The sequence below is a fragment of the Channa argus genome, chromosome 12 (assembly GCF_033026475.1).
Source record: "Channa argus isolate prfri chromosome 12, Channa argus male v1.0, whole genome shotgun sequence".
NCBI classification, from domain to species: Eukaryota; Metazoa; Chordata; class Actinopteri; order Anabantiformes; family Channidae; genus Channa; species Channa argus.
In genome coordinates this window covers 2,670,961-2,689,263 of record NC_090208.1, presented here as the reverse complement: position 1 = coordinate 2,689,263, position 18,303 = coordinate 2,670,961, and the positions used below count along the sequence as shown (strand labels likewise).

The 18,303-nt window shown below is 41.2% G+C and overlaps 1 protein-coding gene across 1 annotated transcript; it reads right to left on the bottom strand.

The window, feature by feature from the left end:
* Positions 1 to 55: 55 nt before the first annotated feature.
* LOC137136998 (butyrophilin-like protein 2) lies at positions 56 to 15,561 on the bottom strand. The gene is made up of 6 exons (XM_067522847.1): positions 7,050 to 15,561; positions 6,879 to 6,977; positions 6,330 to 6,650; positions 4,478 to 4,804; positions 489 to 815; positions 56 to 380 (listed from the first exon to the last, which is right to left on the bottom strand). Exons 1-6 carry the CDS (start codon positions 7,423 to 7,425, stop codon positions 307 to 309), a joined length of 1,524 nt encoding a protein of 507 aa, XP_067378948.1. The 5' UTR covers positions 7,426 to 15,561; the 3' UTR covers positions 56 to 306.
* Between the last annotated feature and the right edge of the window lie 2,742 nt (positions 15,562 to 18,303).

Here is an 18,303-nt window from a genome sequence, read left to right as displayed (position 1 = left end):
ACAAATAGAAGAATTACTTTAAATACTAATCAAGTTAAAATACTAATTACACAAACTTTAACCCAAAAAAAAACGAACTTTAATCACTGAACCTTATGTCTTCAGGTCGACATGTGACTTTACTGATCAACAACAATCAATAATGAGTGTGTAGACTGTGTGAGAGTCAGGAGGAATCAGACTGAAGACAAACCATCCTCTGGTCTTCATTGTCCATCAGCTCCTTCACTTCCATTTTGTCTCTGATCCAAAGTCAGATCAGATCAACAATCAAAGATTGATCAACAGACTGATCAAACTGATTGATCAGCCATCAGAGAAGTTGGATCCGTGGAGCTGCTTCTGTTCTTGATGTCCACTATCCTTGTCCTGAGTTCTCTCTGCAGAGGAGACAGTCAGAGACAGAATGTTAGAGACTTTATTGACAGACGACCAGAGACAAACAGCAAGAGGCAGACGATCAAGAGAAAAATATGACGAAAACTAACCTTTGATCCTGAGCTGAACAGTTTTCTTTCTTAGTATGTTTCTCTCCTTGTTCCAGACTCTGCAGACATATGTCCCTGTGTCTATCTCTGTGGGGTATTTCAGGGTCAGACTGAGGTCTCCAGTTTTCAGCTGGTCTTCCTTAATCTCTGTTCGGTCTCTGTAAATCTGGTTCTGATCTTCAGGCTGTTCAGAACCATTCTGATATTTGTGGACAGTCCTGTTGTGACTGTCGTGCCAATGCACTTCAGCATCCTCAGGCAGGTCACCAATGGTCTTGAAGGGCAGCTGGACAGACTCGACTCCCTCCTCCACCTCCACCTGACATTCTGAGAGGACAACAAACCACAACATCAGCTGGACAAACAGTGGCAGAACAAAAACAATCAACAAATCTGAGGAAATGATCTTTAGTGAATTCTCTTTAGTTTTCTGCTTTATCATCCACCAAAAAGATTTATTTTAGCCCATCAGTCATAAGTGACTGTGTTTGTGGAAACCAGAGCCTGCATGTCCCTGATTCATGTCCACTGTGGTTCTGTGGGACCATCATCTCAGTCTGTCTCCTCCAGAACTAAGTGCAGCTCCGTCCACCCTCTGACCCTGATGTGTGTGTTTGTATCAGCAGTGGACTGATACTGACTCACTTTACATCAGTAACAAAGGTTTAAAAAGATGAAGGTGAAGAAGAAGTTTGACTCCAGAAACATCCAAATGCTTCAAAGTGTTGATGTAGCAGCAGTAACTGTGCAGACAACAGAGAGGAGGAGCAGAGCAGAGTGGATTCAGGACCACAGCTCCAGTCCAGTCCAACCAGTCTAACAGGTGGACAGAAGACAACAGGACACTAGTCTGAGTTTCCCTATTGTTGTAATGTTATGGTTCATAGCTTTGTTTTCTGCTGTGGTTTCATCAGAAATGAGAATAATTCACCCAAAGTCTGTGATTCCTGTCAGTCAGAGCTACAGAATTTTATTACACAAAGATCCAATGAAGGAAAAAGATCCTAATATGTCTGCTGCTGGATTTAGATTCTGTCCAGTTCAGTGTCAATTCGAAGCTCACATTCTCTATAGACTGACTGAAGTCAATGCAAAGATGGCTGCACCTACGTTGTTTCCGGCCATTTCTGCTGTTTGTGTCTCTTGGTGTTTATAGTGCACAGTCAGTCATTGTGTGTTGTGATGTCTCAATTCAGAACATCAGGATTTCTGTCACAACGTTCATCCCGTGCTGCTAGTGGGAATCTGGGACCCTGCAGCTGCTCCATTCAGAACCAGAAGGTGAGTGAGACGTGCCGGTGTCTTTGTGAAAAGGAGAAGGTTCGTCTGTTTTCCTGATTGCTCTTTACTGGACTTCTCTTCTTCTTTGGTGGACTCGTCTCACCTATACTGGCTGTCAACAACCTCTGGTCTGCGGCTTTCATGGCTCAGGCCGGTTCACCCACGATCACCTGGCTATCACCTGGATGATCTGTCACCTGCACACCTAGGATTACAGGCTGCAGAGGGGGACATGCAGGGCTCCACAAGGACGGTTTTTCCTCATGGAGGGTGAGCTCAGGAACTTTGACTTCGTTTGAACTTAAACCCATTTCACTGTGTTTTAATTGACCTTCTTCTGGTGCTAATGGACAGTTTGTCTCTGAATTCAGTGACTTCGTAGCCTCTGTAATTACATTTGATTGGTGACTTTAATGTGCCTGTAAATTACGTCACTAAGAGCTTTGCTGGTCATTTTTGAAGCTTTTCTGGACCTGGTTTTTACTTTTGGACTCCAAACTGACTGTGACCGATCGTGGTTGTAACTGCTAAATGTGTTATATGTTCACTATGTTAAATGAGGTCTCTGCTGAAAAGCTTTCTTCTGTTTTTAATAACTACTGTGTGGCCCTGTGATGATGAGAGTCATGTTCATTCCCCACTTGGATCCTTCAACTCAAATTGTTTAGATTAGATTCTGCGCTTCTAGACGACATTGCTCAAACATTGCGCAAAAAATCGAGAAAAATGTCGACGGATAGAGCGTCTGTGGAAATCCACTAAGTTCCAGGTCCACTCCATCTATTATAAAGATCTTTTAACTGAACTCACCTCCATGGTTAAAACTGCTGGGACCTTATTTTGCTTATCTTATTGTCTCTAATAAGCAGAATCCTAAAATTGTTGTTTATGCTATTAACACCCTGGTTTCCTCTCACATATCTATTCCTGTTTTTTCAGTTGATGATTAGAAAGCTTTTTGTCATGTTTCTTTGACAGAATTGTTAGTGTTAGGGCAAGTATAACCCCCTCATCTCTCACTTCCCCAACTGGTTCTAAACAGCAGCCAATATTAGATTGTTTTTAGCCCATTTCTTTGAACTAACTAACTAAATTGATGAGCAGCCTGAAGATCTCTTCCAGCCAACTTGATGTTTTACCCACACTTTTTTTGAAAAATGTCTTATGGTGCATCAGCCCTGCTCTACAGCATATTGTTAATTGTTCTCTGGTCTCTGTCTGTTAAACAAGCAGTCTCTCTCCTTAAAAAGACCAATCTCGACCCTCTATTCCAAACAATTTTACACCTATTTCAAAACTTTGTAGCAACTCAACTGGTCCCTGTTTTGAACTGATATAATATTTTTGATAAATTTCAATCTGGTTACCGTCAGAAGCACTGTACTTAAACTGCTCTGCTCAGAGTATCCAATGACACCCTGATGGCTTCTGACAGTGGTTAATGCTCTGTCCTGGTCCTGCTTGATCTTAGTGCAGCCTTTGACACTATTGACCACAGTATTTTATTAGACAGGCTCAGCAGCCATGTGGACATCTCAGGTATTGCACTTGACTGGTTCACTTCATACCTCTCAGGTAGATCCTGTTCTATAGCTATTGGTTCTTTCATGTCCGCTTTGGCCCCCTATATTGTGGGGAGCCTCAGGGGTCAGTTTTAGGACCTATTTTGTTTGCACTTTATATGCTGCCCCTAGGAGGCATGATCATCACGGTTTAAGGTTAAAGGTTAAAGTTGTGTCACATCACATGTACGCAGATGATCTCCAGCTACATTATTCTTTCAACCTTAACAAAACTGACAATCTCACTTTGCTGTATAATTGTCTGTCAGCAGTTAAAGCCTGGTTGGCCAATAACTTCTTACAGTTAAACACAGCTGAAACTGAAGTTCTCATTGTGGCCCCTAATAGTACTGTCTCTAAGGTGTCCTGCTGTATTGTGTCTCTAAGCTCAAATGTACTTTGCTCCCTGAGAAGTATTGCTGTTGTTTTTGATCAGGATATAAATCTTGATCATCATATCAATGCATTGACTCGTACATGTTTGTTTCCCCTAAAACACATTGTCAAACTATTGGGTCTATTGTGTCAAACTCTGAACTTGAAATGATTCTTCATGCTTTTGTATCATCACGTCTTGATTACATCAAACAGCCACAAAGGACATAAGGAGTCTGACTAGAACCAAAATGACAAGAGAACAAGCACAAAGAGTCTTTGTCCACATACAGTGTGGGTCTGACTCCTATATGAAGAAAGACTCGAGGACCTTGTCCATTGTCTCATAATCCATCCATGGTCAGTTATCTGATCATTGATCATCATTTGGTGACTGGACTTAGTTTGTTGTGGACTGTGATATGAAATGTGTTTCTGATCCAGGAAAGAACAGAAATAGATGTTGATGTGCAGCTGTTTTTATTTCCTGTATTGTTGCAGTTCAAGCTCCAGTGTGGAACTGGTTTGAATAGATTTGTTAGTAGTAGAATTCTGCTCCATCTTAATGTGGACAGGTGCTGTGGAAGCTTTCTGGGACACAGACTCCTTGACCAGTCTGACAGCAGAGCAGAGACAAGTGTCTTGATTTGAGATTAGAGAAGATTAAATAAAGTGAAATACATTCATAGAAACATAGTAACAGTAATACTGCAGTTTCTCTTAGTATAAAGATTAACAACAGTTAGCTTAGCATAAAGACTTTAAACTGACCTTTGACCTGGAGCTTCACATCTTTCTTCATCAGGATGTTTCCCTCCCTGCTGTAGACAGTGCAGGTGAAGGTGTATCTGTCTTCATCTGTGGGGTATTTCAGGGTCAGACTGAGGTCTCCAGGTTTCAGCAGGTTTCTCTTCATCTCTGTTCGACCTCTGTAAAACTGGTCCTGTTCTTCAGGCTGGTCAGAGCCGTTCTGATACACATGTATCATCCAGTTTTCATTGTCCCTCCACTCCACTTTGACGTCTTCAGGCAGGTGAACTGTGGTTTTACAGGGCAGCTGGACAGACTTCACCCCTGAATCCACCTCCACCTGTGGGACTGAGAGGACAACAAAGCTCAACATCATGTGGACAGACAGCAGCAGCAGCTCTGACACATTTTCTTTAAGTGGATGAAGTGAAAACATGTTTGATTGGTTCCAGTCTGAAATGTCTCCATGTCTCCATGTAACAGAGACAGTGTTGTCTTTGTCTTCAGTACCTCAGTTTGGTTGTTAAACCTTTATTTCCTGTCTCTGACAGAGAATCACTGTCCCATCATCTGACTTCACTAACACTCAGTAAATGATATGAAGTCAAACACATGTTTGTTTCCTATCAGTGAAAGTTACAAACTAAATGTTGACAGGATCAGATTTGATGGAGGATCTGGGAGCAGATTGATAGATAAGAAATGAAACAAAGCTTTCAGACATTTCTAGGAGAATCTGGATCAATCTGATCACTCTAATCATTTCTAAATCAGCCTGATCTTTGTAGGATCTCAGACGACTGAAATCTTTCAAACTAAATCCCTTTGAAATATCAGAGACCATAGAGACTTTAAATGCTGCTGCTGCAGCAGGACCACACTGTCTGTCAGCTGACAACACTTCCTCTTTTGGACATGGATCAGGAATCATATGAGAGCAGCTGCCTTCTGAATTCACTGAGAACTTCCTGATTATGTTCCTGCCAAAGCCTGGTCAAACTAATACACAGTGAAACAACAGGAGTCTGATCAGAAAATGCTGTGTGAGACTCTGACAAAGAGGCTGGAGGTTGGATTAGTCTGCCTGCTGGGACAATAGCAAAGTGTCTTTAGAAGGAAGAGACGAGGATGTCCTAATGTGAGAATTCATCATGTGGACAGAAAATCAATGTCTCCAAATCATCAGTGATGTTAACGTCTGAAAGAAGAAAAAGCCTCCTCTGCTTCAGACCTTCTGATAATGTGGAAATGACTCTGAGGAGCTGGAAGTGAACTAGTGTCAGGACCTGAACAAAGATGGACGTCTTTCCCTTTGTCTCTAACTGGCAGCTCAAATGTAGTGAAACTGAAGATTGTGTCTGATGTCTTCAACTGGATCTATTTCACCATGTTCCCTCAGCTATACCACAGGGACATTTTAAGACATGAAGACAAATATGGACTAAGGTTTTAGAGAATAACAGCCCTCGTCTCTCAATGTCTTCTATTGGACACAGGGGGTTAAAGTGTCCAAATGTCCAGTTGTTTTCTCAGGCTGCACTTTGAAACATATAATGATTTATTTGAAATCACATGTTATATTCAGTCCAACCCAGTCTCACCTCAGATCCTACAAATAAAACACAACAGCTTTGTTCCAAATCCTGTCCACTGTCTCAGTTGGTGTCAGAGGTTAGAAGAACAGGATCAGTGTTGGACTTCACACCTAACACCACTGATATCAGCTGAGATTTGGTAGAAAACTTTGCTTTGATACAGATGTTCTCAAAGGTCATTTTCCTGTTCTGTCCCTACAGCTGATATGTTGTCTGTTGCCATAGTTGTCTGAAGGCCACAGTGCAAGACTGAAAACATTGTAAACATTTAAACTGACCTTTGACCTGGAGCATCACTACTTTCTTCATCAGGATGTTTCCCTCCCTGCTGTAGACGGTGCAGCTGCAGGCTCCTCTTTCTTCATCTGTGGGGTATTTCAGGGTCAGACTGAGGTCTCCAGTTTTCAGCAGGTTTCTCTTCATCTCTGTTCGACCTTTGTAAAACTTGTGCTGTTGTCCAGGCTCGTCGTTCTGATACACATGTATCATCCAGTCTTTACTGTTCTTCCACTCTACTTTGGCGTCTACAGGCAGACAAACTGTGGTTTTGCAGGGCAGCTGGACAGACTCCACCCCTGAATCCACCTCCACCTGGTAGCCTGAGAGGACAACAAAGCACAGCATCATGTGGACAGACAGCAGCAGCAGCTCTGATGGTAACAGGACCTCACTGTCCCATGAAGACACTCAGGAACTACTTATTGTGACTGATTCTCAGTTTGGTTCTGATTTGTTCCTCACTCTCAGTCTGTCTCAACAGTCAAGGAGCAACAAGAGTAAAGATGTGAACCATCAGCATTATGGGTAATGTAGTAGTAGAGACATACCTGACATGAAATAGTGACGGAAATGTACTAAAAGACCCCCAACAACAATCAGAAGAACCAGGAGAACCAGGAGAGCTTTGGCCCAGGATGGAAATCGTTCTGTGGAAAACATGAAGAACAACATGACCTCTGACCTGTATCTACAGCACTGACCTCTGACCTGTCACTGACCTTTGATCTGCAGCTGTACGTCTGTCACTGTCTGTTGTCGTCCAAATCCATTTCTGACAGAGCAGGTGTAGGTTCCACTGTCAGACAGTTGCAGTTCTGTCAGATTCAGACTGAGATCTCCAGTTTCCAGAGCATCAGGCATCATCGATGTTCGGCCGCTGTAAACCTGGTTCTGGTTTTTAAGTTCATCACCTTCCTGCTGACGCTGGTGGACGGTTGAAGGACTGAGATCATAGCGGCTCCACATCACTGTGGGATTGTTCATGTCAAAAGTGGGAAACTGACAGTGCATCAGGACAAACTGGTCCCCCTCATACATGTCCACAGCTGAGACATGCTGGGAAACTGTGAGGACACACAGACAGAGAGGGTCCATCTCAGCAGCCTTATTTCATGTCTCATTACTCGTCCGTCCTCAGGTGAGTCAGAAACCAACCTGGTCCTGTTTGTGATTGGATGCTGCAGCTGATCAGGCTGCTTTGAAACCACATCACCACAGTTTAACACCAACAACACTGACAAACACCAGAACCAACTCAGGATCCTGGTTCTCACTGGTTAGAGGTTTTCAGTGGGATTTTTAAATAACATACTTTATAATACTTATTTCACACATGAAGATCAGAGCTCTACATTGGAGAAAGCAAACAGTCTCTACACAAGAGGATGGTCCAACACTGGAGAAGCAACATCTCAGGAACAGAATCAGCAGTGTGCCTACACACGAAGGACAAAGGACATTAGTTTGAGAATGACAATGTCCATATTGTGGATGGAGAACACAGATAGTGTGAGAGAGGAGTACGTGAATGCATTTATGTTCACATGGAGAATTCTTCTCTCAACAGAGCAGGAGGCCTCAGGCTCAAACTGTCTCCCATTTTTCATGCTGCCTTTTCATCCATCCCCAGGAAGATTAAGACCACTTTACACATCCAATAGGAGTCACAACTAACGACCCGCATCTTAGGGGTTTAGGGATTTAGGGTCGTAATAGTTACATCTTGATGACTCCACCCTGTTCCCACCTCCCACGTTAATGAGCCTTTAGAAACCAGGGTGGAACAAAGGCCTAATCTGGAGGATATCACTGGGTTCCCCAGCTACTTTATCCAGACTGAAGAAGCTGCTTGGATAAGTAGCGAAACGTTTCTTACCAAAAAGTAAAAATTCCAGTTGACATGATTCAATCTTGAGATTTTGGTTATTGGTTCAAAGGCTCAGAGAGACAAACTGTCCACAAAATTAAATTGTCTTGGACTATCCCCACGCCAACAGACCAGAAACCTTGGTGTCATCCTTGATTCAGAGCTGATCTTTAAGGCTCATGTGGGCTCTGCCACCAAATCAGCTTTTTATCACCTCAATAATATTGATAAAGTTCGATCATTTCTCTGTCTGAGTGACACAGAGACTAATGCAGGCTCTTAAATCCAGCAGACTGGACTATTGTAATGCTGTCTTCTCTCTGGTCGACTCAAATACCTCATAAACCAGTTACAGTTGATTCCGAGTCCTGACAGGAACCAGAAGGAGAGAACACATTACACCTGTTTTAAAGTCCTTACACTGGCTGCCTGTCAGCTTCTGTACTGATTTTAAAATTCTCGTCCTTGTTGTTAAAGCTCTTCATGGTCTTACAGCAGCTGACTTGTCTGACATGCTTCCAGTGTATGAACCAGTCTGTGCTCTCAGATCCTCTGACTCGAGTCTTTGAGTTGTTCCAAACTGCAGGACAAAACTTTTAGAGAGACAGCTTCTAGCCTGGATTTTGATTCAAATTCTTTATGTGCACTATTCATTTATTGCATTTATTAACACGTCATTTATTTTATCTTTTATTCTCTAAATATAGTTCACTAGTTCATTTAAAATGTATAAGTAGCCCTTTCTGTTACGTTAAATGTGTGCAGGTCTATTCTGTTCATTTTTTGTGTTTTGGTTTTTACAGATGATTTATTTTGGTGTAAAATGTCTTTACCTGCTTTAAGTAGATTGGTTGAAATGAACCGTGTGCATGTTCTTATGTTGAGTACAACCAATGTTGTTCCCTTTGTTTGTCAGCGGCTTTTGTCTTGTCCCTTCAGGGGTCACCACAGTGCAACGTCGATTTGGTATGAGTTGTTTTTTCCTCCCTTCCTGCCACAGCCGGGCTTGGGACCGGCACCAGGGTGGCCCTTTGTGGGTCAGGATTCAAACAGCCCCTGCCCCTGCTGCCCCTTGCATCCCAACCCAATGCTCAACTCATTGAGCTACCAGATCCCCAACATCACTTGTTGTAAGTTATTGGGAAATTAAGACGTCGTTTTTGGGCTCGGACACTGACTGACTGACTTTTATTTCTGCTTGTTTAAGTGAAAGGGCCTCAATATTTGTGGCCACCATGTTTCCAAGCATCGTCCAGGCCATCAAACGGGGTTTGTTTTATTATTTCTATTATTATTATTTCACTAATTAATTCCTGCTTGAATTGAAGTTTAATGGTTCTTTTACAATTCATTTGAATGTCCTAAGGATTTATTGTGATTTTGTCAGGTTTTGTATTAAATAGGAACCGAGTGTAACAGGCAAAGAAAACTTTAAGCACAAGGGAGAAAAAGGAAACAAAATCACACCAAGGAGCAGAAATGAAACAGACCAGACAGCAATCGACTAGAAGCTTAACGGAAGACAGAAACTGCACATATTGCAGAGGTGAAAACAAGGTAACTGGGTTTGAGCGACTGGACTCCTGACTCAAAAAACTTGAACAAGAAAACACATTTAGGGTGAACTGGGACTAATGATTCTAGATCAACTGAAGAACGATCTTCACACAGGGAAAAAAGCACAAGAACCAAGAGTGGAGAAACCTAAATCAGAATGTGAATACTAACAGCTATGCTAGGAAATAAATGTGAACCACAATTGGCAAAACAAAATGATCTGAGTAACAATGTAAACTCATAAACACTAGAGAATAAAACACCAATGAAGTAGAAAACCAAAAGAAACACAAAGCACTAACCAGAACTGAGGAAAACAAAGTACAAAGCCAAGACACAATGGGAAAACTGAGAAACTAAATCTGAGAGTATCAGAGGAAAAGCCAAAACAGAGTTTATAGAAACCAACAGGAATAAACAATGAATCAAACTGTGAACACATAGAGCAACATAGGAAACCAAACCTCAGACCAAAGAAATCAGGTAACAGAGTCCTTGAAACAGAATCAGGCAGAATCAGGGACTGAGCATATAGCAGGGAGGAACAACGAGAATCTGTGGGGAGAGCTGGCTACAAGATTTCTGTAAGAAACACTACTTTTGTTTCTTTATTTTCCCAATTTAATCATTATATTTTGGGACATAGTTGTATGTTTGTGTTTAATATTGGTGAACCAGTAATAACTCATAACAAGCTGAATGAGGTGAAATAAAACCTTTAACTGCAACATTAAAACTGACATTTAAAAGAGGAGGTTTCATAAATCAACTAGAGGGGAAGAAGTCTCTGAACTCAGGGCTCTGTCCTATGTTTAAAGGACAAAAACTGTCCTACAGTAGTTTTTCTCATTTTTATTATTTTGATAAATTAAATAGAGGATGATGTGATTTTTGTCTTGTGTATTTATGTGTAACTAAGAATATGTGTAATCTCATTTTGGATGATACACATGTTTTGGTTTGACACCAAAAAAATCTATTTAGCAACTTTTTAACATTAAGTCAATATATTTAATTTCTGTGTAATAACTTCATATCATGTTTCACTGCTGCTGTGTCTTGGAGTTTGTTATGTGGATCTTTAAGAATTTTTTTTATTCTTGCTCATCTTCACCTGAGATTTAATCTCCTAAAGTCCAGACCAGGAAAATCACAAACTCAAAACATTTCTGCTTCAACATCCAATTCAAATGACTGCTGACTGTCTGAACTCCTCTTTCCTCACATCTTTTCCTTCCATCTGTCCATCACGTCTTCAGCAGGAGGACTAATACTCAGAGAAAAGACAGGACTGATGGAGACGTGGAGACACTTCATGTGTTTCTCTCAGTGAGAAGAAGAAATCAAAACTTTGATTTGGTTTGTTTCAATCTTGTAAGAAGTGATGTGAAGGTGTTGTGGTTGGACAGGTGTTGAAGGACTGGGACAAAGTGAATGTGTCCTCTGCAGTGTGAGCAGCCTGGAAACTCAACATTTGTCTGAATGAAGCCCAACATTTCCATCCACATCTGATGCTGCTGTCAGCAAAAAGACCACAGCAAAGGATCATTGTTACTGCTGGGAACACAAGCTGTGAGAAGATGAAGAAGCTACAGGGACAGAATCCTGAAGAAGACAACTGAGGACAGTCTGACACATGTAGTGTTGTAAAACACTAACAGCTGAATAAAATCTGTTGCTTTTTCTCACTTTATTTTAACATCCTGGACAAAGTCATTGCTGAAACTGAAAATCTGATTTCAAAGTAAAGTCTGGACCTGACGATGCTGTAAACTGTATTTTCTCTCACGTTTCAAACATCAGCATCTGCTTCCAGACAAAATGCACCGACAATCTGCAAAAATACATGTTTGTTCATCACAGTGTCTTTACTGAAGAAGTTTGAATAAATTAGTGGTTTAATCTACATTTCTGCACTAAAATGTCCAGAAACCCCACATCTTTGGAAGACTTGAGGCTGCATGTGTTTATTTCTACTTTGGTGTGTTTGTGTAATTCAGCTGTGACATTAACAGTCATTAACCCACAAAGCAACAAGCTTTAATCCTTAGTATTTAATTAGTGCAGCACTTGCTCTTTAATTCTGCCCCATGAGAAGAAGTTCAGAGAATCTGCTGGAAGATGAACTTGTGCAAAAAAAGTTTCTCATTCACTTCAGTACAGTCAGTTTGATCAGAGCAGCATCTGGTGGAGATCAGAGGAACTGCAGATCCATGTGCTTTAACCCTTGTGGCCTCCTCACATTTACTACCCTCTGGACACCTCAGTGGCAACAATGTACACGTACAAAAAACTATTACATCATCCTACAACAACAACATTTTGCTTCTGTTTTTTAAATAAATCACCTAAAGAACTTCACACTTGTTCAAAAGTAGCAAACATTAAATCATTTTGAGGGATGTGTGTCATGTGCCTCCTGCCCAACAACTGTTAGTGTTTCACAGCCAAAGATAAACCTGCAGCTTGGCTGAGGGGTCATTTCATCAGTGAGCAGAGAAGGAGAAAAGCAGCAAAAATGAAGAGGCATTTCAGAAATGCTCATGCAGCCTTTATCTAGCAACAAGCAGCAGGACTCATCTGAATAAGACACAAGCTTCCAGTGGGAGTCTGACACAGAATGCTCACTGGAGTCCTCCACTTGGCTCTGACCCTTCCTCTGAAAGTGGAGAGGACACTGAGCTTCCTGAAAATACAGTGAGTGGACAGCAAAGACCTAAAAAAAGACGTCTTCTACCATCTGCACCAAGTGTAACAGGTGCATTTGTAGAGAGCAGCAATTTCCAAGCTGCAGGACAAGAACTTAACTAAACACACACACACACACACACACACACACACACACACACACACACACACACACACCTAGGGTTTTGGTTGCCATCTAACTTTTACCTGATAAATGAACCATCACAACATCCACCACGTGGAGGGAGGAGCAGGGGGTTTGGGGTCTAACGTCACATACACACTCAATACCACCAGTGTTATACTACTGCTGAATGAATCTAAAGATCTAGTTACTAACAGTCTTACTCATGTTTCTCAAGAAGAAAACCTTTAATATTTGTGACTGACATCTGTAAAAACGAGGGTTTTATAAGTAGAACGTTACATGACGTTCACCATGTTTTTCAAAGTTCTTTTACCTTCATATTCCTGTTTAGACTCTACAGTCCATGTTGTCCACACTTCTCCACCAGGATCTCACATTAAATCTGTGCTTTGTTTCTCTTTTTACCTTTGCTTTTTGTTATTTTCAGCAAAAGTGGCTCCATTTATTAAAGACCTGTCACCAGCATCTTTGATTTGTCAGAGGAATCCATGACAATTTCTGCTGTTGTGGGATTTACTTAGTTGATGGACGAGCATTTACTGTGCAGCAACTCATACTGGAAGGAAATCAGTTGTAACAGTACTCAGTATTGGCAATGACTAAAATGTAAGTATTTGTTCCTGGTACTTGAAATCTCCACCCCTGATATCCTAAAAACCTCAAGCTGGTGGTTCCCAGAATTTCCAAAGGTAGAATGGGAGGTAGAGCCTTCAGCTATCAAGCTCCTCTCCTGTGGAACCAGCTCCCAGTTCAGATTCAGGAAGCAGACACCCTCTCTACACCACCTTCACTCACCAACCAGGTCAGTGGTTTTTTTCATGTTTCTGCTTCAGTTTCTCCTGAACCAACACACTGGTGATTGGCTCTCAATCGCTCCATCACAGCACTGAAGTTGAGCTTTTCTAAACTTTTCCTTCACCTCATTAGAGTCTGTTGGTCTCTGTCTCACACAGCAGGGGACACTAGCAGCTGACCAACACATATATCTGCATTAGTATGAATGCACAGTTAGAGAATCTACAAAATCTCCATGTTTAGAGCTTGGTCACCATCATTTATGGCTATGAGCACATTAACGTTAGTTTGCTGCCACGACACAGTGAAAATACACAAACTATAGCACAATTGGTACAAGTTGTACCTCAGTAAGTGGCTGTTTAACTGGCTCTATCCAACACCAGATCCATGTCCACTATTCAAAGTCCAGATCTAACTCCCTTCAGCTACTGACCTGTTAGTGGGCTCCTGTCTCTGGAGGTTGTTTCAGTCATGACTCATAATAATTTAACCTCATATTTATCTTTAAATGTTCCTTCCTTTATTATTCAGTGCAAACTAATATGTCAAGGTTTCAGGAACTGTACATCACACTTTTTCAAAAAGTGTACGTGAAGAATAAGAGGTTTTTCATAACCACATAGTTTGTGTAATAGCAAGTTGACATGATGTTTAGATGTTTTAACAAAAAGGAAGCTGTGAAACTTCTTCTATGTTCATCCACCACTATTCACTGAAAGAATTAGAGATCAGAGATTTTTTTCCTGCCACATATCCTGTAGTGGTCTTTCTGTGTGGAGTGGTGGCCAAAGTACACACATTCTTTACTCAAGTAGAAGTAAAAATACCTTTAAAGTACTGATTAAACTTCTTTACTCAGGTGAAAGTGATAAATGAAATGTAACAAAATGATTAAAGTAAAAAGTACATTTCTATCAGCTAATTCTGTGTAACTGGACCTGATGTCATATAAATAATTTCATTTTAATATTGTTAGACTAACTCACTTGTAATGATATTAAATATGTATATACTGAAAATACTGAGCATTAACTCAGCTCCAATGTGCAAATCAGTTTTTAGTGTCAGTAACTTTGTGACCAACACATGTCAGAGACCACAGAGACCACAACCACAACCAACAGGTGAAAACACTGACTTTGTCTTTATGCAGTGAATTTCTAAGAGCATTTATTTGATAAAGCAAAATATTCTGCTGTGTTGGGGACACACACACACACACACACACACACACACACACACACTGGAACAAAGTCACTATAGGAAACAAACTAACCAGTGTTACAGTTTCTCTTCTACCAACACAACTGACAACAGTCAGACGCTTTTATCCAAAGTGACTTACAACTAACCAGCAGACACTAGGGACAACTGTGATGTTCAGTGTCTTACCCAGGGACACTTGGACTGGGAGTCAAACCACTGACCCTGGGGTTTGAACTACATGTGGAGAGTAAACTCATTCTATGTTCATACAAACATGTAGGGAGGGTCCTGTAGTTACTGAGCTAACGTTAGGACACAGCTGGACTGTTGAGATAACACACTGCATGAAGCTGCTGGTGTGATGAACTGTTCCTGAGAAACAGCCGAGCAGAGCTGAAGAACAACACTCCATGTTTCCCCTCAAACACAATAGAACAAGTAAGCAGCCTGTTTTGAAGAGGTAACGAGTAGAAAGTTATTTGTGTTCAAATGTAGGAAAAGTACGAAATACTCAAGTACAGAGGTCTGAAAAATCTACTTAACTACAGTGAATGGTGGTCTGTCTGTGTGTGTCTGTCTGTGTGGACACGGAGACAGACTGGAGACCTGTCCAGGGTGGACCCCATTTTCTGGATGTTTCCAGCAGCTTGTCCCATTTCTGCTTCAAAAACAGTTGTTGCTTCCCACAGATCAGATATATGTATGTTTCTTTTCTGAAGCTTCATCAGCAGCCACAGAGCTGCAGTTACTTCAGATGACAAAGGCTGTGCTTCCATTCCAGATGACTGCAGACAGTCCACTAAAGTCAGTTGTGTGGGACAAAGGAAGTTTCTCTTACCGTGTATGAAGATCACAAACTCCACAAACATCTTCATCTTCCTGCTAAAACTACAACAAATCCTCCTTAAATCAGCTGCTTCCTAAACTAACTGCAGGTTCAGAATGGTTCTAATCTACTGACACTTTAGTTTCACTTTTAGCTGAAGGAGGTGGTTTATTTGAAGCCTTTTGACCTGCTTCATCAAACAGCTTTATACAAACACACAGTAATGTAGAGGTGACACCGATTAAATAGACACACACACAGTTTGCATTTTAGATCTGATCTCTTGTGTGCGTCACTAAACTATGATTTAGTTGTGTATTAATTGTGCCATTTTTAAATTATTGAATCTCTACATTTTACCAAGTATTTGTTTTTACTTGAATGTGTCAGTTCAATCCAGCACATTTAAAAAAACAAAGTCATCTTAGACCCCAAAGAATTATAGAGACCCCCCGAGTGGAGCGGAAAAAAGTCCCTTTAACAGAAGAAACCTCCAACAGAACCAGGCTCAGGGTCCAAAGTAAATGTGGGAAAATAAGGTTCTCCCATAGTTCCACAGGGGACACGTGCTACTAATCTTAGACCAGCTCTGTGTGTTTCTGGCTAAGATGAGTTCAATATGTGATGGCTCCAGCAGCAGACTGGCTACTATGCTGTTACTGGCCTAGTTGCCTGGTTTCTGGCTAACTTGAACTAACAGAAGCAGTTTGGCTGGTTTCTTTAAAGGTTTGTGGGCTCAGGCAGCTGTTTGGGTGACTGCTTGTTAGCAGGCAGGAAAACAACTTGGCCAAGTTTCCAGCCACATGTGATGATCATCAATCAATCAAGCATCTCACACAATCTGTTTCTTGGATTGGTCAGCTGATCCCATGGATCACAAAAGGAAATTCTAAGATGAATATAAGTGAAGAAAAGTCAAAGAGCAGTTAGTGTAATCCAACAGTAAACCCACCAGAAACAGGATCTCTGTGTAATTCATTGTTCATTCATCAAGTCTAAATGAGCTCTTGTTCCCTTATTGGACTCATTATTAAAACTGAGCTCCACATATTCATCTGGTCTGAGAGAGAGCAGTGGTCTCACACTATGGGACTGAAACTAAATGGATTATTCTGGTTCATCAGGTGCATTTGATTCACAGGCTGGATGGAAACGTGCACATATTATTTTACTCCACAAGATGGTGACAAATACGAGTCCAATAATTACAGAAATACAAAATCAATGATCACAGCAGCTTTAACTTAATTCCTTTTCTCTGTGCATGTGATAGTGGTAGTAATATCATTTGAGCCACATGTTGAACCAACCTGTTAAAAGAAAGTTACTTGTGCCCCATCTACAGCTGCATCAGGTTAAAATGAAAGTAGTACAAGGTTTTCTCACAAATACAAACTAAAGTATCGACGCTGAGCAGCAGAAAGAGGCTGTGAACTAACATCCTGAAGCTGTTGGTGAAGCCTCAGGTTAGAAGAAGCAGATTCAAGGAGACTTTGCTGCAGTTTTTAAAGGGAGATGAAGAGATTTGTGGTGTTTGTGATTCTCCTGCACAGTAAGATCACGTCTTTAATCTCTGTTCAACTGCACCATGAGCATATTTTCATGAGATACAAATTCTTATTCAGATGGCTGCAGCCACTTCCCCCCTAAATGTGTTCCATATATGAATGCACATTTTAACACTGTTTATACTTTGAGTACATCAGATTACTTGTGTAATGTGTGCAACCTATTGGCCTTTGTGTGTTATTACTGGTGTGGTCCATGACAAATACAGCACATTCACTGACGCTGGTGCTGGGTCACATGTTCATCCAGATTTTACCCGAGCGGAAATTCTCCCAGATCACCTTAAAAACTGTCAAATCATTTACAGTACTGTACTGTAGTGTTTGATCTGCTCAGTCCACACTGACTCTGATCTCTGTCCTCAGAACAAGCAGCTGGACACAACATGTCTGTATTTTATCACTAAACATATTTCCTGTGCAGTTATTCACATACATGTAAGACCAGACAAATCAACTTAATAAAGCAACATGGCTGAAGAAATCCTGACATTACAATCATAGGATGAGGTTAAGTTGGAAAGACATGATAAACTAACACCAGTGTCTGGTCTGTGATTGGATGAAGTTCAGGTCTGTAGTGATTCTGTGGAAAATGCTCAGCCTGTTTCTTCACATTCCAACTGTCATGAACCCACACGCTTCCAGTCCTTGGACTTTTATTTTGTGGCCCCTTCTCCCCACTTCCTGTGCCTGGTTCTTTCCCCCAGCTTTACCTTTGTTGTCCCTTATTGTTTGCACCTGTTCCCCCCACTTCTCTGCCAGATCCTTGTCGTTGTCATTACCTAACCTGCAGACTGCGTGAACGCTTGGAAAATCTGGACTCTTGTATCCTGGACTTTGTGCTTCTGTATCATTTGGTCTGAGGTTTGGTATTATCTTGTTTAGTAGTTCATGCCAATCCATTTGTCATTTGTTTGGTGTATCTCTGTTTTATTAGTTTACTTAGTTTCTCCCGTGTCCCCATTTAGATTTAGTTTAAGTTTCAGATCCCTGTTTTCTCTCCCCTATGGAACACCCTGCCTTCTGGTTTGCCTCGTGTTATTTGTACCCTGTCTGCCTGTGTATCTTTGGTCTGAGGTCTGGTGGTCGTGTTCTGTATTGTCCTCTGTTTAATGTGTCTTAGTTAGCTGTTTCCCTGTTTGTCCTGAATGTTCATCTACCTTATCTGGTTTGTTTTTCTGTAATCCCCTTTGGAAATTCTAGTCCCACCTTGTGTTAGCTTCCCTCTTATTTGTGTTGTATTTGTTATTTTCTTACAACCGGGTCAGTTTTACCCTCCTCTCAGGAGTGAATTTTAGTTCTATCTTGTGTT